Raw genomic sequence first — 15872 nt, forward strand, 5'->3', positions numbered from 1 at the left:
AAGAAAAGAAAATAAAAACAGAGGGGGAAAAAAGGCAAAATAACACAGAAGAGACTCAATTCTGTTTTTATTTTTCAGGGACAGTGTGGGGAAAAAAATGCTGTTTCTACTGTGTAAACCCTCAAAGAGGTTAAAATAGCTTAGATTAATTCAGTTTGTCTACAGTTGTCACGGCACAGCAGCCCATTCAGCAATCTGTTGCTATAGAGACTGGCTTTGTTTTACTGAGTGCACTGCAACTGGAACTGAAAAAAATGTTCAAAATATTCACGGGTGTGCCTCCCTGTGTGTATGCATTAGAGTGTGTGAGAGAGAGCGTACACATACACACATGAGGCTCTGGTTTATCAGTTCATTTCTCTTTGAAGTTAGAAAAAAGATGAATCCAGAGCTGGTTGTTTCAGCACAAAAGATAATAATTTATTCATTTGTTCTCGCATAAAAAACCTTATTTTTACATTAAAAAGACAGTGGAATGAGCGCTTTTACATGATTACTAGATTGTGAGCAGCAAGGTCAAAGCAGTCATATCCCATCCTATCTCATCTCATATAAAAAAAGACAATCAGCATCTTTGAACAGAGGTAACTCCTTTTTGCAGCAAGTGTGCTCCTCATTCAACCCCTAGATGGAAGCCCTGCAAAGGACTTTCCTCTCATTGAAGCAGGAGCTTCTAGCACTATTAATACCCTTTTTTGTTTTGTAAATAAACTCCTTACCCTATATTCCACAACACACAAAAACATGGTTGAAACACTGGACTATATAGTGCGGAAATGAAAGTACCTGGAGCCATGCTTCCACCCTGATATCATCGTCTCTTGAAATGACACCTAAACTTAGTTACTATTAGGTCCTAACAGCTGTGACAATTTAGAGGCCAACAATGATACCTAAGAAAAAAATTCTCCGTCAGTATTGTGGCTGATATGATACATCTTTGAGATGTAAGTAAATGGTCTAGCAGACCTGTTTTAAGTTTTTTAACCATGTGACTATGCATACTTCTGCTGCAGACAGTGTTCAGAGTATTTTAAAGAACTGAGTCTGAGCACCTTCTGCTCCACAAACCAGGGGGAGACACATTTTCTTCAACAACTCATAGTTTTCTGCAACAAAATTATGTTAGAAAGTTTTTCTATTGTCATTTGTTGATTAACATGAATGACTTTCATCATTGACGATATTGCCCAACCTAAACATCAGTCCTGCTCCAGTTTTTGTGGGATGTACCAGTCAAACTGTAAATTATTATAATAGCATCCATGTATTTTCATGGCAAGATAGCTTCAGTGTAATCCTGATAGTATGTCATGAGACAACCCCCCCCCAAAAATCCATCTTTAAAATCAAGTGTATTCAACAACATTGACCACCATCTGTGGTGCAAAGCAGCATTTTTCCAGGACATGCCCAGTCTCAGCAGTCTCCAGCTGAAGTTTGACAGCACCTCTTCCAGCTTCATTAATTTCTATGTACGGTTCATGGAGTCCTATTTTCTTGTGTGCCCATCATCACTCCCGTCAAGTACCTCAGTTTGGAGAAATCTCTGTTTACACTGCGATGGTGCTGCCATTAGCTGGTCTGCGCTCATGGCCGTACAGAAATGTGGCAGCAATGACCAGCACTGCACCTAAGAAAAATACTCTGAGAGAAACAGGGAACAGACATAAAAAAAAGTAAGTAAAAGATACATTAAAATATATTAAATAAACAAAATATTGTGTTCCTAGCTCATGCTATGTCAATAAGAGAAAGGCTGAATCATGCTTGCAACTTTGTGAGGCTGAACTCAGACACAGTGGTGCCTTCAATGACAATATCCGGAATTGTAACTTTACTATGCTTGAGTAATGTTTGCCATGCTTAACATCTTTATTTACTTTGTAAGCTTGGCTAATATTAGGTTTGACATCTGGGTTTAGCATTAGCCATCTAATATTTGCTTTGCATCAAAAAGAGAAAAGCCCACAGCAACAGTGACAGAAACATTTTGCTCACATCAAAATGCTAATCAATTATTGTCTATGTATTCAATTGTTAAACAAGTAGCTAGTATTGTAACAGCAATGCTAGCTTCTTTGTGAGGCTTGATCCCAGTAGTGCCTTAAGCTAATGGCTACATCAACATGCTAAATTGCTCAGAATACAAATGCCTATATTATAAATTGAAAGAGGAACAATATTTCCCATGTAATAGCATATGAGCACGCATATATTTGGTAAATTGGCATGAAACACAAGTATAGCTGAGTCCAACAGGAAAACTGTTATTTTTGCAAATATTTATAGACCAAAATAATGGACAATAAATCAATCTATGGTGAACGATTTAATGTTTTTGTGACCTCCTGGCCTATCAAAGCAAAAGCGGCCTAGGTTTTTCATTTCATTTAAAATCACAAAAGGGAACCTTGCAGTGGTCCTCATTGATCACCAACACCACTAACCACATCAAGGAATGGTGATATTTGTATATTGGTAATAAGCTGTATGAGTGTTCATGAGAATGTATGTGTTTACCTGGTAGGATTAAAGTCCTGTAACAGAAAATATGAAATGAGCGCAGACAGAATGATGGAAAGAGAGGTGGCGAATCCTTTGAGGATGTTGTCTGCATATTTAATAACCATAGCTATGACCAGCCCGCCCGCAGCCTGCAGAGAGAGGAAACTGTATCATAAAAGGCACTCCAACAAACTCACATAAAAAAAACATTTCTAAAAAACATACTTCTACTGTTACTTCAAAATGATCAATGGGGGAATATAGGATAACCTGTAGGAAAACGACTGCACAGGTGATGGTGTTGTAGCCCTGAAATATTCCCCACTGTTTCACCCTCTGACCGTCATACACAATCATTCCTAGAAATCCAAACACAAGGCCGAACAAACCTGGAGGAAACAAGAAGAAACAAAGAGGTGAGGTTTGTTTGACACACTTATAAAGTTGTTTAACTTTCCTCTACTACCACTAGAGGTCACTGTAATCAAGGTTATGTTTACAGCTTTTGAATACAAGGATCAAGTGTTGAGGCTTAAGTATACACACACACACACACACACACACACACACACACACACACACACACACACACACACACCATAGCTTTGTTTGGAGATGTAGGTCATTTTTGTTGTGGAATTGGGAACATTTTAAAAAAGAAGAGTAAGAGTAAAGGGGAGTCTCTCTAGGACCTACAACCCCCGACCTGCTCTGCCCCAGTCATAAAAAAGACAATCTCACTCAGACAGACCTCTCATTAGTGAGTGAGAACACTGATTACACAGACTTTTGTTGTCCCGTTTGACCCGTCATTTCTTCATCACAAATCTCTTTAAAAAACCTGTTTGAGAAAGTTTTATACTATCCAACCAGCTGGACCAAATTACAGATAATCTAGAGAGAAAGCTTTTAACATGAGGAAGTAAGTTTTTTTTAGGACGACAATAGATTACTGCCTTTGTCAAACCTTAATCAGACGTGTCATTCTGTGATATGCTTATGTAACTCAGAATTTCATCATTTATACTTCCTGACTTGAGAGTATTTTTAACAACTCACTTCAGCTTTACTATTTTGCAATCCTTAATGAGTCAGTGAACAATTCTTTGTTGCTAAAATCTTAATAGAACAACATCATATCAACGAAGTAATAATGTCTTATCTGGTATTACAAGTACAGTCCAGACCTGCTGTAAAAGGAAAGTGTCATGGGAAAACTTGTTGTGATTAGCTGTAATTAATTTAAAAAAGACTGATTTTGTTTTAGTAAAACACAGGGCACGTCATGTCTTAGACTTTGAATTTTAGTGTAGCATAAAAACCCAGTTTTCACCACCTCAAATCTATAATCATCACATTTTTTAATCTGTAAATAACTTGATTTAAAGTGAAAATGAAGCAGCACCTTCTTGACTCGGCCTTAAAATCACAACAGAGTCACTTTTTCACCATGGCTTTTCATGTCTCTTTTGTCTCTGTGTGACCTCTCTTCGCCCCCTCTGTCGAATCTTTTAAGACTCTCCTCAAAACGCACTTTCATATTTTAGCATTTGAGTCCTCTAGCCCTGAATAGGTTCTCATTTCCAGTGCTGTGCTTTCCTTGTCATCTGTTTGTCTCTTTTTAAATGAATGCTTGTTTGGCCTCACATTGTGTTTTTTATGTAATGTACAGCACTTTGGTCAGCTTCTGCTGTGTTTTTAAATGTGCTTTATAAATAAATTTGACTTGACTTTGAGTTGACTCTGTGATGGAAATCTTGTTGATCCATTTTGTGCAGCAACAAGAAAAAATTCACGACACTGAAAATACATTTTGAATGAGGAATTCCCAATAATTTTGTCAAGAAATTAGTGATTGTAAACCTTTTCATACAAACAACCCATGGAAGACAAGATTGATGTATGTCAGACATTACTGAAATGTTGGTGTTTACATAAAAGCAGTATAAAATTACCTGAGTATTATTTTAACAAACAACAATGTATGTTGATCTTCCCTGCTCTGTGATTGTTATAGTAATGCTTCTTTTGTTCCAAATAAATTCTTCTGAAATTTTGTTCTGCACATTTCAATCAGTTACTCATTTCATCAATAAAGCTTATTCAAAATGTCAGCAGCAGACTAACGTATACAAAGAAGAGAGAAACAAAAGAAACATATGTTTACTATATATACATTAATTACTATCCGTCTCATCACTATCATCTCTCTCTCTCTCTCTCTCTCTCTCTCTCTCTCTCTCTCTCTCTCTCTCTCTCTCTCTTCTCTCTCTCTGTCTTATTCTCCTCTATCCCTCTTATTCTCCTCTATACCTCTTTCCAACACCAACTCAGTCGGTCGAGGCAGATGGCTTTCTAACAAGAGTCTGGTTCTGCTCCAAGTTTTTCCACTGTAACTAGCTAAATACTGCAAAGTGCTCTGCTCATGGTGGATTAATATGAGATAAGACTGAGTCTTATCCTGTCTTGGTGTTGGGTCTTTGTTAATAATTTAACATAGAGTACAGTCTAGACCTGCCATGTTTGTAAAAGTGTCTTGAGATAACGTTTGTTGTGATTTGGTGCTATACAAATAAAGATTGATTGATTTATTGATTGACCGAGTTAACCGAGGGGATGGACCAGACTGAAAAGCAGAGGCTCTTCCGCTGTCAGAGAGTCCTTTTCACACAAGCACAGAACTCCTGAAAATACCCCTGCTTTATTCTAGTGAGCTGCATATGTGAGCTGATGGACTTTTTTATGTTTTTGTATAAATGCAGCAGGTCAGGAAAATTCAATGCAGGGAGTGTGTGTGTGTGAGTGGAGTTCCACTACTTTAGGGCCTGTGACCACTAAAGGTGTTTTTTGGCCCGATAGAGTCCAAAAGCTAAATTCAGACTGCATCTCACTGGTGCTTCCTAGTGTTAGGCTATCAGGGTTGACCTGCAGCGCTTCAGCTTCCCATGGTAGTAACCATGAAGTCTCTTTTAAATCGCTCTGTATGCTTCATGTTTGCTTTTATTTTATGACATTTTACAAAGACAACGAAATAACAATAGAAAATAATCATTTTGTAGCATTAGCAGTAGCTCTAGACCTGGAAGCAGTACCTCATAAAAAATAATGTCGTTAATTCACCCTTCATACAGGCCTCCATAACAGTTGTTAAAGACGTTGATATCATAAGTCCTCCTTCCTGAATTTGAAGTGTTATTGACAAGCACTGAGCACATTTTTAAGCGGAGTGCTCAACTGCATTGGTTTTATGTAGAAAACATAAAATGCCATCAGTGGACCTTCCCCTACACTTTACAGCGTGCCTAAATTCTCTGAATTATATTTTCTAACCATGTGTTTGTAAAGTGGCAACATCCTTGCACATGATGTAATGATACAAACACAGAAACAGTTCATTATTGAAGAGTCCTCCTCCTCTTTCTGCATGAGCTACTCTGCCCCTTAACCCCTCAATTACAAACTTCAACCAGACTGAGTATTTCCAGGTGTTAGAGCTCGTATGTCACTGACAATTTATTGCTGTGAGGTACATATGTGAACGGGAAGCTCCTGAAAATATCAGGGCTTGAATGTCCTGGAATGAAGCATACTTGATCCTAGCGAAGGGTGTGGTTTAAGATCTAACAAACTGTTGGGTTGTATTGGGATAAAGAGAGTGTCGTCAGCATAACAGTGACAGGAGATGTTGTGCTTCTGGTTCATTTAATCTTGTTTCAACGTGTAAAGGGAGAACAGAATTGGGCCTAAAATGGAGCCTTGTGGGATCCCACATGATAGATTGGCTGAAGAGGAGATAAAATTGTCTGTGTTCACTGAAAACTTTTAATTAATTGGTTACATTCTTACCACTTAACGAACACTGTTCAGTTTCTATTTGAAATGGCCTCCATGCTGTCAGCTGACTTTATATGCTATAACACATTGAGCTCCAATATCCATAGTCCATAGTTCAAGCAACCGCTTACTTTCGTGTCACTACAACACATCACTCAGTCAGTGGATTGTGTCAACATTGGGTGTGCCCATCTGACAATTGTTTAATATTGTAATGCAAACATTAAATATTTTCTCTGCCAATAGGTTGAAGGGAGCAATACAGAGCAGCAATGACAACAGTAATGCAAAGTGCCATATTTGTTTTTGTGCACACTTGCTGTTATGACCTTTAAGAATTATTATTCCCTCTTATTTCTTTTTTTTTTTTTTGCTGATGTTGCACTTTACTATTTACACTTGAACAGGGTTGTTATATTAAAGTAAAAGAGGCAAAGATATCTGAATTTTTAGGTCATTTTTTCAACCACAGGAAGTATGTACCTGTTTTACAGGCTTAGCAGTACTCCTAATGAAAGGTTAAGTAAGGTTCACTTTACACTTGTAAAAGGTCAACACCAGACAGGTGAATATCTAATCTGATACATTTGGAATAAAGCATAGTTCAAAAGTACTTCACAAAGTGGTTAAGGGTTATCAAACCCCCAAAAAATGTTCAAGTCAGTTGAAGGAAAGCCAATTTGTGCTTTTATATTCCATATAAACCCCAACGAAAGTTATCTCACGACGCTTTCGCTAAAGATCAGACCAAGTCTTGAGTTGCCAGGTTGCAAAAAAATTCAAGCTCCATATTTTACTAACTAATCCACATACTAATTAATTTTTGTGTCACACAGAACATTGCTGCCAGAGGACAAAAAGCAAGGAAAACAGGCACCTAGAAAGCACAGGTTTTAAAACTAGATGTCTTACACATAGTGGCTACTTACTCACCCAGCTCTATGTTTCGGATCCACAGACTCTGTTTAGTCTCTTTGAGGATTTTCTCAAAGTAAACTCCAGCAAAGCCACTGGACACACAGGCCATCAGCACAGTCATCAGCCCCACAAACTGAGAACCTGCCGACAGGATCTTCTGTTCAGAGTCTCCTTCAGAGTCAGTGGGCCACTGTAGAGGATAAACACTGACTATCACATGCACAGGGACAGGCAGAGCACTTAGTACCTGCAAACCTGTAGAGTAATGTAACTCATTTACAAATATCAATTGAATACTACAGCTGCAGCTTTGCCTGTAAATTCCCAGGGAACTTACCTGCACCAAAGTGACCCCCGCCATGAGGAAGAGCAATGAGAGCCACTGGTAGAGACCCAACCTCTTCCCTAGCATGGAGACTGAAAACAGTGCTGTGGTGAGGATCTTTAACTGGTACGTGATCTGTGAAGAGCAAAAAATAAACATTATTTACTATTATCAAAATCAAAGTCTTCTTTATTGTCAAAAACTGCAGTATGCACCAGACATACAGAGGATTTGATATTACGTATCTCTCTCAGACCCTAGCAACAACAACAACAGATAAACATAGGAAATAGCTAGAAAAAGATAAGCTAAAATTAAAAAGAAGTAAGCTAATATAAATAATAAAATACAGTTTTGAAACAGTGAAAAAACTTTGCTATAATGCAATTTTAAATCAAAGTGAGTGTGTGCGTTTCAGTCCTGAGGATGAAAGACCTCAGCGTTGATTTGGGGGTGGGTCAGTGACCGGGTTAAGTCTGTGAAGGGGGCACTATGGGAAGAGGGGGCAAAACAGGGAGAGAGTTCAGCATACTGACTGGTGGATAAAACTGTCCCTCAGACTGCTGGTTCTGGCCCAGTGACTGCGTAATCTCCTTCCTTATGGAAAAATTCTTGTTTCAGAATTGCGTCATCAATTAATGACTATAAAATACAAAAACAGCATGAATCAACTTGTCCAGACTGGAGCAGTCTTCAGGCAATATACCGGGTATCACATCATACAGGGAGTAACCCTGCAAGTAGTTAGAATTACAATATTTCTACAATGCAGGATGAGTATGATTGGACCAGCACATGCTTGCTTATGAAGAGAGTAAATATAAAGTTTCAAAGTCAATATTAACAAACGATTCAACAAACAAGTGAGGAGGAGATCCCTGCATAGCTGGAAGCTAAAAATCAAAATCATCAGTGTTTCTGGACAAAGAAAGAGAAAAGTCTGTTGAGCACGTAGAAGTTCACACACACACACACACACACACACACACACACACACACACACACACACACACACGCACACACACACACACACACACACACACACACACACACAGAGTGCACCTGAACCTGCACTGTCATGAGTCACCTGATACGTGGCTGCGTCCAGGTTGGATAAGGCAACATAGAGCAGATTGTTCTGCAGCGTGTAGATCCCTGCAGGAATGGCCAGCTTCAGGGTCTCTACTGGCTTGTTCACAATCTCCTCCTTCAGCAGCTGCTTCATCGCCCGCACACTGAAGCCTTACAGAGATGGAGAATGTGTTGACAGTAATTGAATCGAGAGACCACCCATGAAGTCATGAGACAAAGGATCTGACAGTTAATAAAAGAACTTGTACCCAGTAGTCCCCAGTAGTCCCTAGTAGTTCCCAGTCCTAACCTGCGGCGAGCCCCCTACTTCTGCTCTCACCCAGCACTGTAACTTACTGTTCTCCCTGAAGACGAAGAGGGTGCAGGCGAGGATCTTGAGCACCTCAGCCGACACCACGGCTGACGAGGCCAGGTAGCGGGGGCCGTCTTCCTTCAGGGTGCGGGAGTAGCGCATGGTGAGTACCAGAGAAGTGGTCTGCAGCACAAGCACCACCAGAGACACATACTTCAGCCTGGAGGGGTATGATGAGGGTGAGAGCATCGTGGAGGCCAAGATGACGACTGAGACCTCTGGCTAAGCAAGAGGAAAAGAGAAAGAATTCTGTAAATTCTGGTTAAGGAAGTAGAGGAAGTGGGGATATACAGAGAGGGTAGACTTCAGAGGAGTTAGAGAGTCTGAAAAGGAATGCTGGTTAGCAGTTAAAAGGAAGTTAAAGAGAAATCTGTCACCTGAGGCAATGTCCTGAGTGAAGGGCATTCCTTCACTTCTGCAGCACGTAAAAGAGCAATAGTAAGACAAGCAATAAAAGCAATGGGGAAGGAGGGACATGTTTTAAAAGCAACCTAAAAAAAACAGCTGTCACCTTTTCTATTCTTGGTCTGGATGTGTGCCATTCACCAGCAAATACAAGCTACTGATTCAGTCCTGGTGAATCATTGATGAATAATAGAATGACTGAATACAGCAATTTGTCTCCCTGGTCAGTGATATATCTGATGTAAGTGTGTCATGCACTTTAAAGCCCCCATGAAACAGAGTGATGATGTACTCATGCCTCAAAATGACAAATAAAACAATCAGGTGGATTACTGGAAAATTCTTTAGAGTCATTTAAATCATTGTAACTGCTGCCACAGGGTCGCTTCTAGAAAAGGTAAGCAGCTTTTGTATACATTCTCAGTGAGTGATATATGTGACTGATAAAAAGATCAGCAAAGAGATAAGATGTACCACTTTGTCCACAGGGGGTGACAAAATCAACACAGAACAAAAGTTTGTCACAGTGACTTTAGTTCCAATATTTTTGTTAATTTTTTTATTTTTGTATTTCATTTTTCCTTTTTTGTGTCCTTTTTGCCTTTATTGACAGGACAGCTGAAGAGAGACAGGAAACGTGGGGAGCAGAGAGTTGGAGAAGACATGCAGTAAATGGTCGACCTGCTGGGAGTCGAACCGGTGACCTCTGCGAGGAGGACTATAACCTCTGTACGTGGGGCGCTGAGCCCGCTAGGCCCCCAGCGTTTTTTTTTTTTAATGTGCATTGAAATATTGAATATCAGCTGTTGTCAAAAACTGTCTGCAACCATGGCTTTGAGAGAACTTTAAATATTCCTGACTTTTATTTGACATCTGTGTTACTTAACTTATTTTAGCCTTGTATTATTTAAATGAAAACCATCTACTAATTTTTTTTTGCAGGGAAATCTGTTTTTGGTAGTGGTGATCAATAATCTAAAGTGAAATCTGCAAAATGAGCAGACGCTGAAGCTCTCATACAGACAGGGGTGTAAAAAGCACAGTATTTCCCTGTGGGGGAAAAAAAGGGTTGAGTATTTAAATCTGGTATTTTAGAAAACTGTATTTAATCAACAACGCCACACAGAAACAAACACCCAGCACATATGGACTACTATTTCAGAGACTTTTGCTTAAAGTTGGACTTGATTTACAATCCCTCACTAAACAGCTGAAACAAAGCACTCTGTTGAGTTGATAATCACAGCCAATCATGCGCTCATGGTTTAGTTGACGGAGGTTATAATTACCAGTCCCACATCTGCATCTCCCTAAAGGCTTGAGACAGTCAGTCTTTTTCTCACATTATCTGAATGGAGTATATTTCTAATGTTCATCAAAATGCTCCAAAAGTTCAAGAACCCTTCTCCACGGGGAGCAGAAAAAAATCAAAGTTAATTCTATATAACCTTTATTTAACCAGATGAGACCCATTGAGTTAAAAACCTCATTTACAAGGGCGACCTGGCCAAGAGGTCAGCAGCACACATCAAAATAAATAGCATAACTCAACAACATGGAGCATATATGCAGACAGTATGTAGAAACAATCAATTATTGAAAAGTGCAACTAATTTGCAAATAAAGTGCAATTTGTAACAGCATTTAAAAACACAGGCACTGCTCTTGGGTCTGTCTTTCATTTAAGATGGGCCCAAATGTGTCAAGTGAGATAAGATCTGATAATTTCAAGTCCTTCTGGAGAGTATTCCAAGCAGTAGGAGCAGCAAAACTAAACGCTCTCTTACCGAACTCTGTCCGAACACAGGGAAAACACATTTGTAAAGTGTCACAGGAGCGCAAGGCATAATGCCTTTTTGATCTTTGTAGATACAAACACAAATACATTGGGACCAAGCCAAGAAGACATCTGCAAAGAAATCTCTACAGCCTCCTCTAATGGTAGGAGGAACTGAGTTAATCTTTCTTGTCTTTACAATGTAAAACTGAAATGTGTAAATGGTTCAGGAGGACGATTGCATTGTGGGTCATTACAGTCCTTTCCACTATGTATTTTCCTTGTCCTGTTTTATCCTTACTTCACAACTTAAAGCAGAACAGCTGTTAAATTATTCGGTGGAAATATTGTGTGAGAGATTGTATAAATCTCGCCCACACACCAGACTATATTCACTCAGTGCTGCAATGAAAATCGTTACTTTGGTGTATATGCCGCGCAGAGGATGTGTGACAAGCCACAGAGGCCAAAGGAGTGCTGACAGAACAGGAGGTGCGGTGTGTTCAACACAGTGACCTCCTTATGCAGCCGCACCGCTGAGCAGAGAGGCACTGCTACACAATCCTGCTCTGTGTGTGTGTGTGTGCCTCTAAATGCCCAACAAACTTCTCTTTCTCTTCCCAGAAACACTGTTGATTTTGATTTTTAGCTGCCAGGTATGCAGGATCTCCTCCTCACTTGTTTGTCGAATGGTTTGTTAATATTGACCGGCTGCTAATATTGATAGCTGTGAGGAAACTAAATATGAGCCCTCTTCATACGCAGCATCCTTGTGCTGGTCCAATTATATCTTACTCATCTTTAATACTGTGTTTTCTAATACTTGTTCTACAACACACACACACACACACACACGCACACACACGCACACGCACACACACACACACACACACGCTTACTAAAATACGTGAAGTACTGCTTAAGTAGTGAAGGCTACTTGAGTACATTTACTGCTACTGTACACCACTGGTTGCCAGGAAAGTTTGGAGTATCAGTGCTCCAATGTTTTCATCATATAGCAGAAGCAGTCATCCTCTACATCACTAAGCGAGTGTAGATCTTTGCAAATTAAGTGACGTATTCCTGCGTTATTTTGGTTGTACAATTTGAGGTGTAAAACATGACATTTATTTTCCTCTATCAGGAACTTAAAGAACTTAGTCCAAAGTGCAGTATCAACAGTTCAGACTTCTCAGTTTCTTTTTTAGACATTTTAAATGAAGCAAAAAGGAAATGTATTACTAATAGATAAAACAGAATAAAAACAGAATAATGAAGGTCTGGAATTAAGTAACACACACCTAGTGCATAATGCAACAGACCTTTTTTTTCTGGTAAGTAAATTTCAGACGTCTAGTCCTCACATAGCGGGGAAATGAACACACCATCATTTTTTATCACCTGAAGCTGCAGCTTCTCTTTTTCCTGCTCCTCTGCTGTCAGCATGTTGGAGCTTGGTAGGGACAGGCTCACATACAAACGCACACACAGGAACACCAGGCTCCACTGTTTACTGCACTGGATGTCAGCTACTCCGGTCAAGACTCAAAGACAGGGCTACTAACTGAAGGTCAATATTAGTCTTGAACCTGCATTGTATTTTTAAGTGCACTCTGTGCTCGTGCAGCTCCTCCCCTGCTCCTCACTCTCAGAGGCACACACTGATGATCACAGATAATAACCACTATTTGAGCTCACAGCACAAAACTGATCCTGGGTTTAAAAAAAGAAAAAGAAATGAAAACTCAGTATGATTTGAGGGGATTTAATGAGAAAGCCTCTGTTTAGAAACTAATGTTTCAGTAGCCTATGGGAACAGGATTCTAATCCTACATGTAATGTTTGAGGCCTATATGTTGGAGTTATATTAAATGCCTGTTACATGGCAAGGCGTCAAACTTTGACAAACAGGCATAGCCACACCCTTTGAGTTTTGCACATTTCATTGATAAGGTCTCTTTTAGCTGTACACAAAATGTGAGGTGAAATAGATTAACCTCATTGCAGGAGTCAATCTGAGAAGTACCCCTGGTAATGGCTAAAGATGCCCTGTGTTTTTAGCTAAAATCCAAGATGGGGAGCGTCCGATTGGGGTCATGATATGGGTCCAAGAGACTTTTTTGCATGATACATATGCATACCAAATATGTTTATCCTGGGTTTAACATGGTGCAGGGAAAAGGACTGAAAGAAAGACTTCCTGACTCTGTAAATGTTTCCATACAAGGAGCACATGTATGTAGCATGCAAAGAAAAACAGTTTCTTGCTGGTAGAACAGAGATGTTAACACCACTTTCTATGCCAGACACATGTTATTGGTTAAAACGTCCCACAAAAGCCTTAAGCAGTCTTTTAGAACAAAACACATGATAAGTGTGACACTTCAACACAGATGTTACACAGAGCTTGCATCCAGATGTGTCAAACACAGCTGGCCTAGTTGGTTTGAAGGATTGTCAGCTCTAAAAGAAAATACACCCTGAAAACGGTTTTACATATTCAGAATAAAATAGCTTATTTTTTCTATAAGATACAATCTCTTCGACAAAACCTCCATCAGGGTGCACTATTGTTTGACTGTTTCAAAGTAGATGCAGCATCAGATAACACTGACCACTCAGGTCAAAGAAAGCGGTCTGTGTGTTACACCTTTGTAAACATTTAGGACAAGTACAGGTGTAGCCAACACTCAGGCATACAGGACAGGGTAACACAACACTTGAGAGATAAACAGGTCAAACCACAGGGATATTCCTTATAATAACATGAGTTATGTGGATGTTTGCTGAATGGTCAGAGCTAATTGTGCTGTAATCACGTAGTAGAGGGATTCACTCTTTTGTATTACTGGGTGTTAACTTGAACAAATATTGGACTTCAGAGAGCCTTAAGGATGTGGATCCGTCACTTCAGTTGATGCTCTGAGTTGATTGGAAAACAACGAACTGTCCCTTTAGGGGTCCTCACAGATTGAAGAATATGAAAAACAGGAGCAGGAGGAAGTAGACCTAACAGGATCACGTGTTTCTTCAGCACTCACATCTGCCTCTTAAAATAAATTGTCCTCCTTTACCCTGACATGCCTGAAAAAGCCCTCTCAACCTAACTTACCTGTCAGGAGTCCCAGCTCAGGACGAGGATGGTGACGGGTCCCACTAACTCATCCGCTAAACAGTCCTCTACTGTAAATCTTCTACACACTGGTGACGCTCTAAGTGATATTTTCTTTGTAGTTATTTCTCTCTGAAACACTCTCTAAGCAGCGAGATGAAAACTGTCACGCTTCACAACTTCAGTGGGCATACATACAGCGTGACGGCGGAGTTAACCTCCCCTCTTTCCTATATGAATGAATAGAGTATTCCGCCCACAAGCTCCATGCGTTTGGTGACACCTGCTGGAGGAAAAACTATGACTTCAGGTAATGAAGTTTAAAGGCACAGAATCAGAATCAGAATCAGCTTTATTGGCCATGTATGCTTGAACACATAAGGAATTTGACTTGGTAAACTGTGCTCTCTCTGTACAAGAATAAAAATAAAAATATAATAATAATAATAATAATAATAATAATAATATCAGAATCAGAATCAGCTTTATTCGCCAAGTATGCTTGAACACACAAGGAATTTGACTTTAGTAAACTGTGCTCTCTTTGTACAAGGCATAAGAATAGGAATAAGAATAAGAACTACAATAAAAAATAAAATAAAAATATAGTAACAATAACCTTAGCTATAAATACAAAGAAACAACAAATAGCCTTGACTAATATGTACAGGCTAAAATAATTTGATAATAGTGCAGTGGTGAGTGGTGCAGAGGTAGTTTTACATTGAAAAAGTATATGTAGGTGACAGTTAAATAATAAAATAAATAAAATATGTGAATTCTGTTTGGAGAATTGTTACATTGTTTATTTACATGTATATTTACAGAGAGTATTGATCCGACAGGTATGACACTGTTATGTTTTAGTGTTCAGTACAGTGTACAGTGTGTAGAATTCAGCAGTGTTTAGCAGAACAGACAGATATGGAATACAATATTAATAAGAAGGTTTCAATGAGTGTATAATCACTCATCCACATCACAAGCAATGTTTTCCCTGGCCAAGCAGCGGACGGGAATAAAGCTCTGATTGTTATTTGTAAAACTGTGTTACAGGTGTTTACCCATGTGATGAGTCAGTGTTCATAGTAGGGCAATTAACTTTAGATTTTGAATGGCAGTGTGTTCCTTGTAAAAACAAGAGATTTTCTTCATGAAAATTGTGCCACATGCAGAGAATTGTGTGTAGTGTTTTGAAAAAAATGTTTTTTTGAACTGCAATTTGAGTGTAAAGCAGGAATTGTGCTTGTAGTTTTGCAGAATTTGTTCAGGGGGTCGGTGCATGGGTTACATGTTGTTGTCATTGTGTCTCAAGTACCAGTATTTGTGTGTAAACAATCGAGAAAAACTGTAACCAAACCGGAGGAAGTAGGTACCCTCATTCCAATGAGCAATGAGTCATGTCCCCCGAGGGTATCTACTTCCTACATTTTACCTGGTAAAATAAAGGTAAAATAAAATAAATAAAAACAAGTTGAGATTTCAAGGGAACAATAACTGAGTAACAAAGTCTTGAGAGCCAACAAGATGTCAAGTCAAGTCAAGTCAA

At 39.2% G+C, this 15872-nt stretch overlaps 1 protein-coding gene across 2 annotated transcripts; it reads right to left on the reverse strand.

The window, feature by feature from the left end:
• Nucleotides 1–229: 229 nt before the first annotated feature.
• Nucleotides 230–14583, reverse strand: slc35a3b (solute carrier family 35 member A3b). Of its 2 annotated transcripts, none has more exons than XM_034703394.1 (8): nt 14522–14583; nt 9014–9251; nt 8673–8827; nt 7598–7720; nt 7276–7450; nt 2779–2897; nt 2524–2657; nt 230–1647 (listed from the first exon to the last, which is right to left on the reverse strand). In XM_034703394.1, the coding sequence occupies exons 2-8, from the start codon at nt 9216–9218 to the stop codon at nt 1554–1556; spliced, it is 1005 nt and encodes a 334-aa protein (XP_034559285.1). In that variant the 5' UTR covers nt 9219–9251; nt 14522–14583; the 3' UTR covers nt 230–1553. The 2 variants fall into 2 exon arrangements, with proteins under 2 accessions (XP_034559285.1, XP_034559284.1); XM_034703393.1 differs by having other exon boundaries at nt 14324–14582.
• Between the last annotated feature and the right edge of the window lie 1289 nt (nt 14584–15872).

The sequence above is a fragment of the Notolabrus celidotus genome, chromosome 15 (assembly GCF_009762535.1).
Source record: "Notolabrus celidotus isolate fNotCel1 chromosome 15, fNotCel1.pri, whole genome shotgun sequence".
Classification (NCBI taxonomy): domain Eukaryota; kingdom Metazoa; phylum Chordata; class Actinopteri; order Labriformes; family Labridae; genus Notolabrus; species Notolabrus celidotus.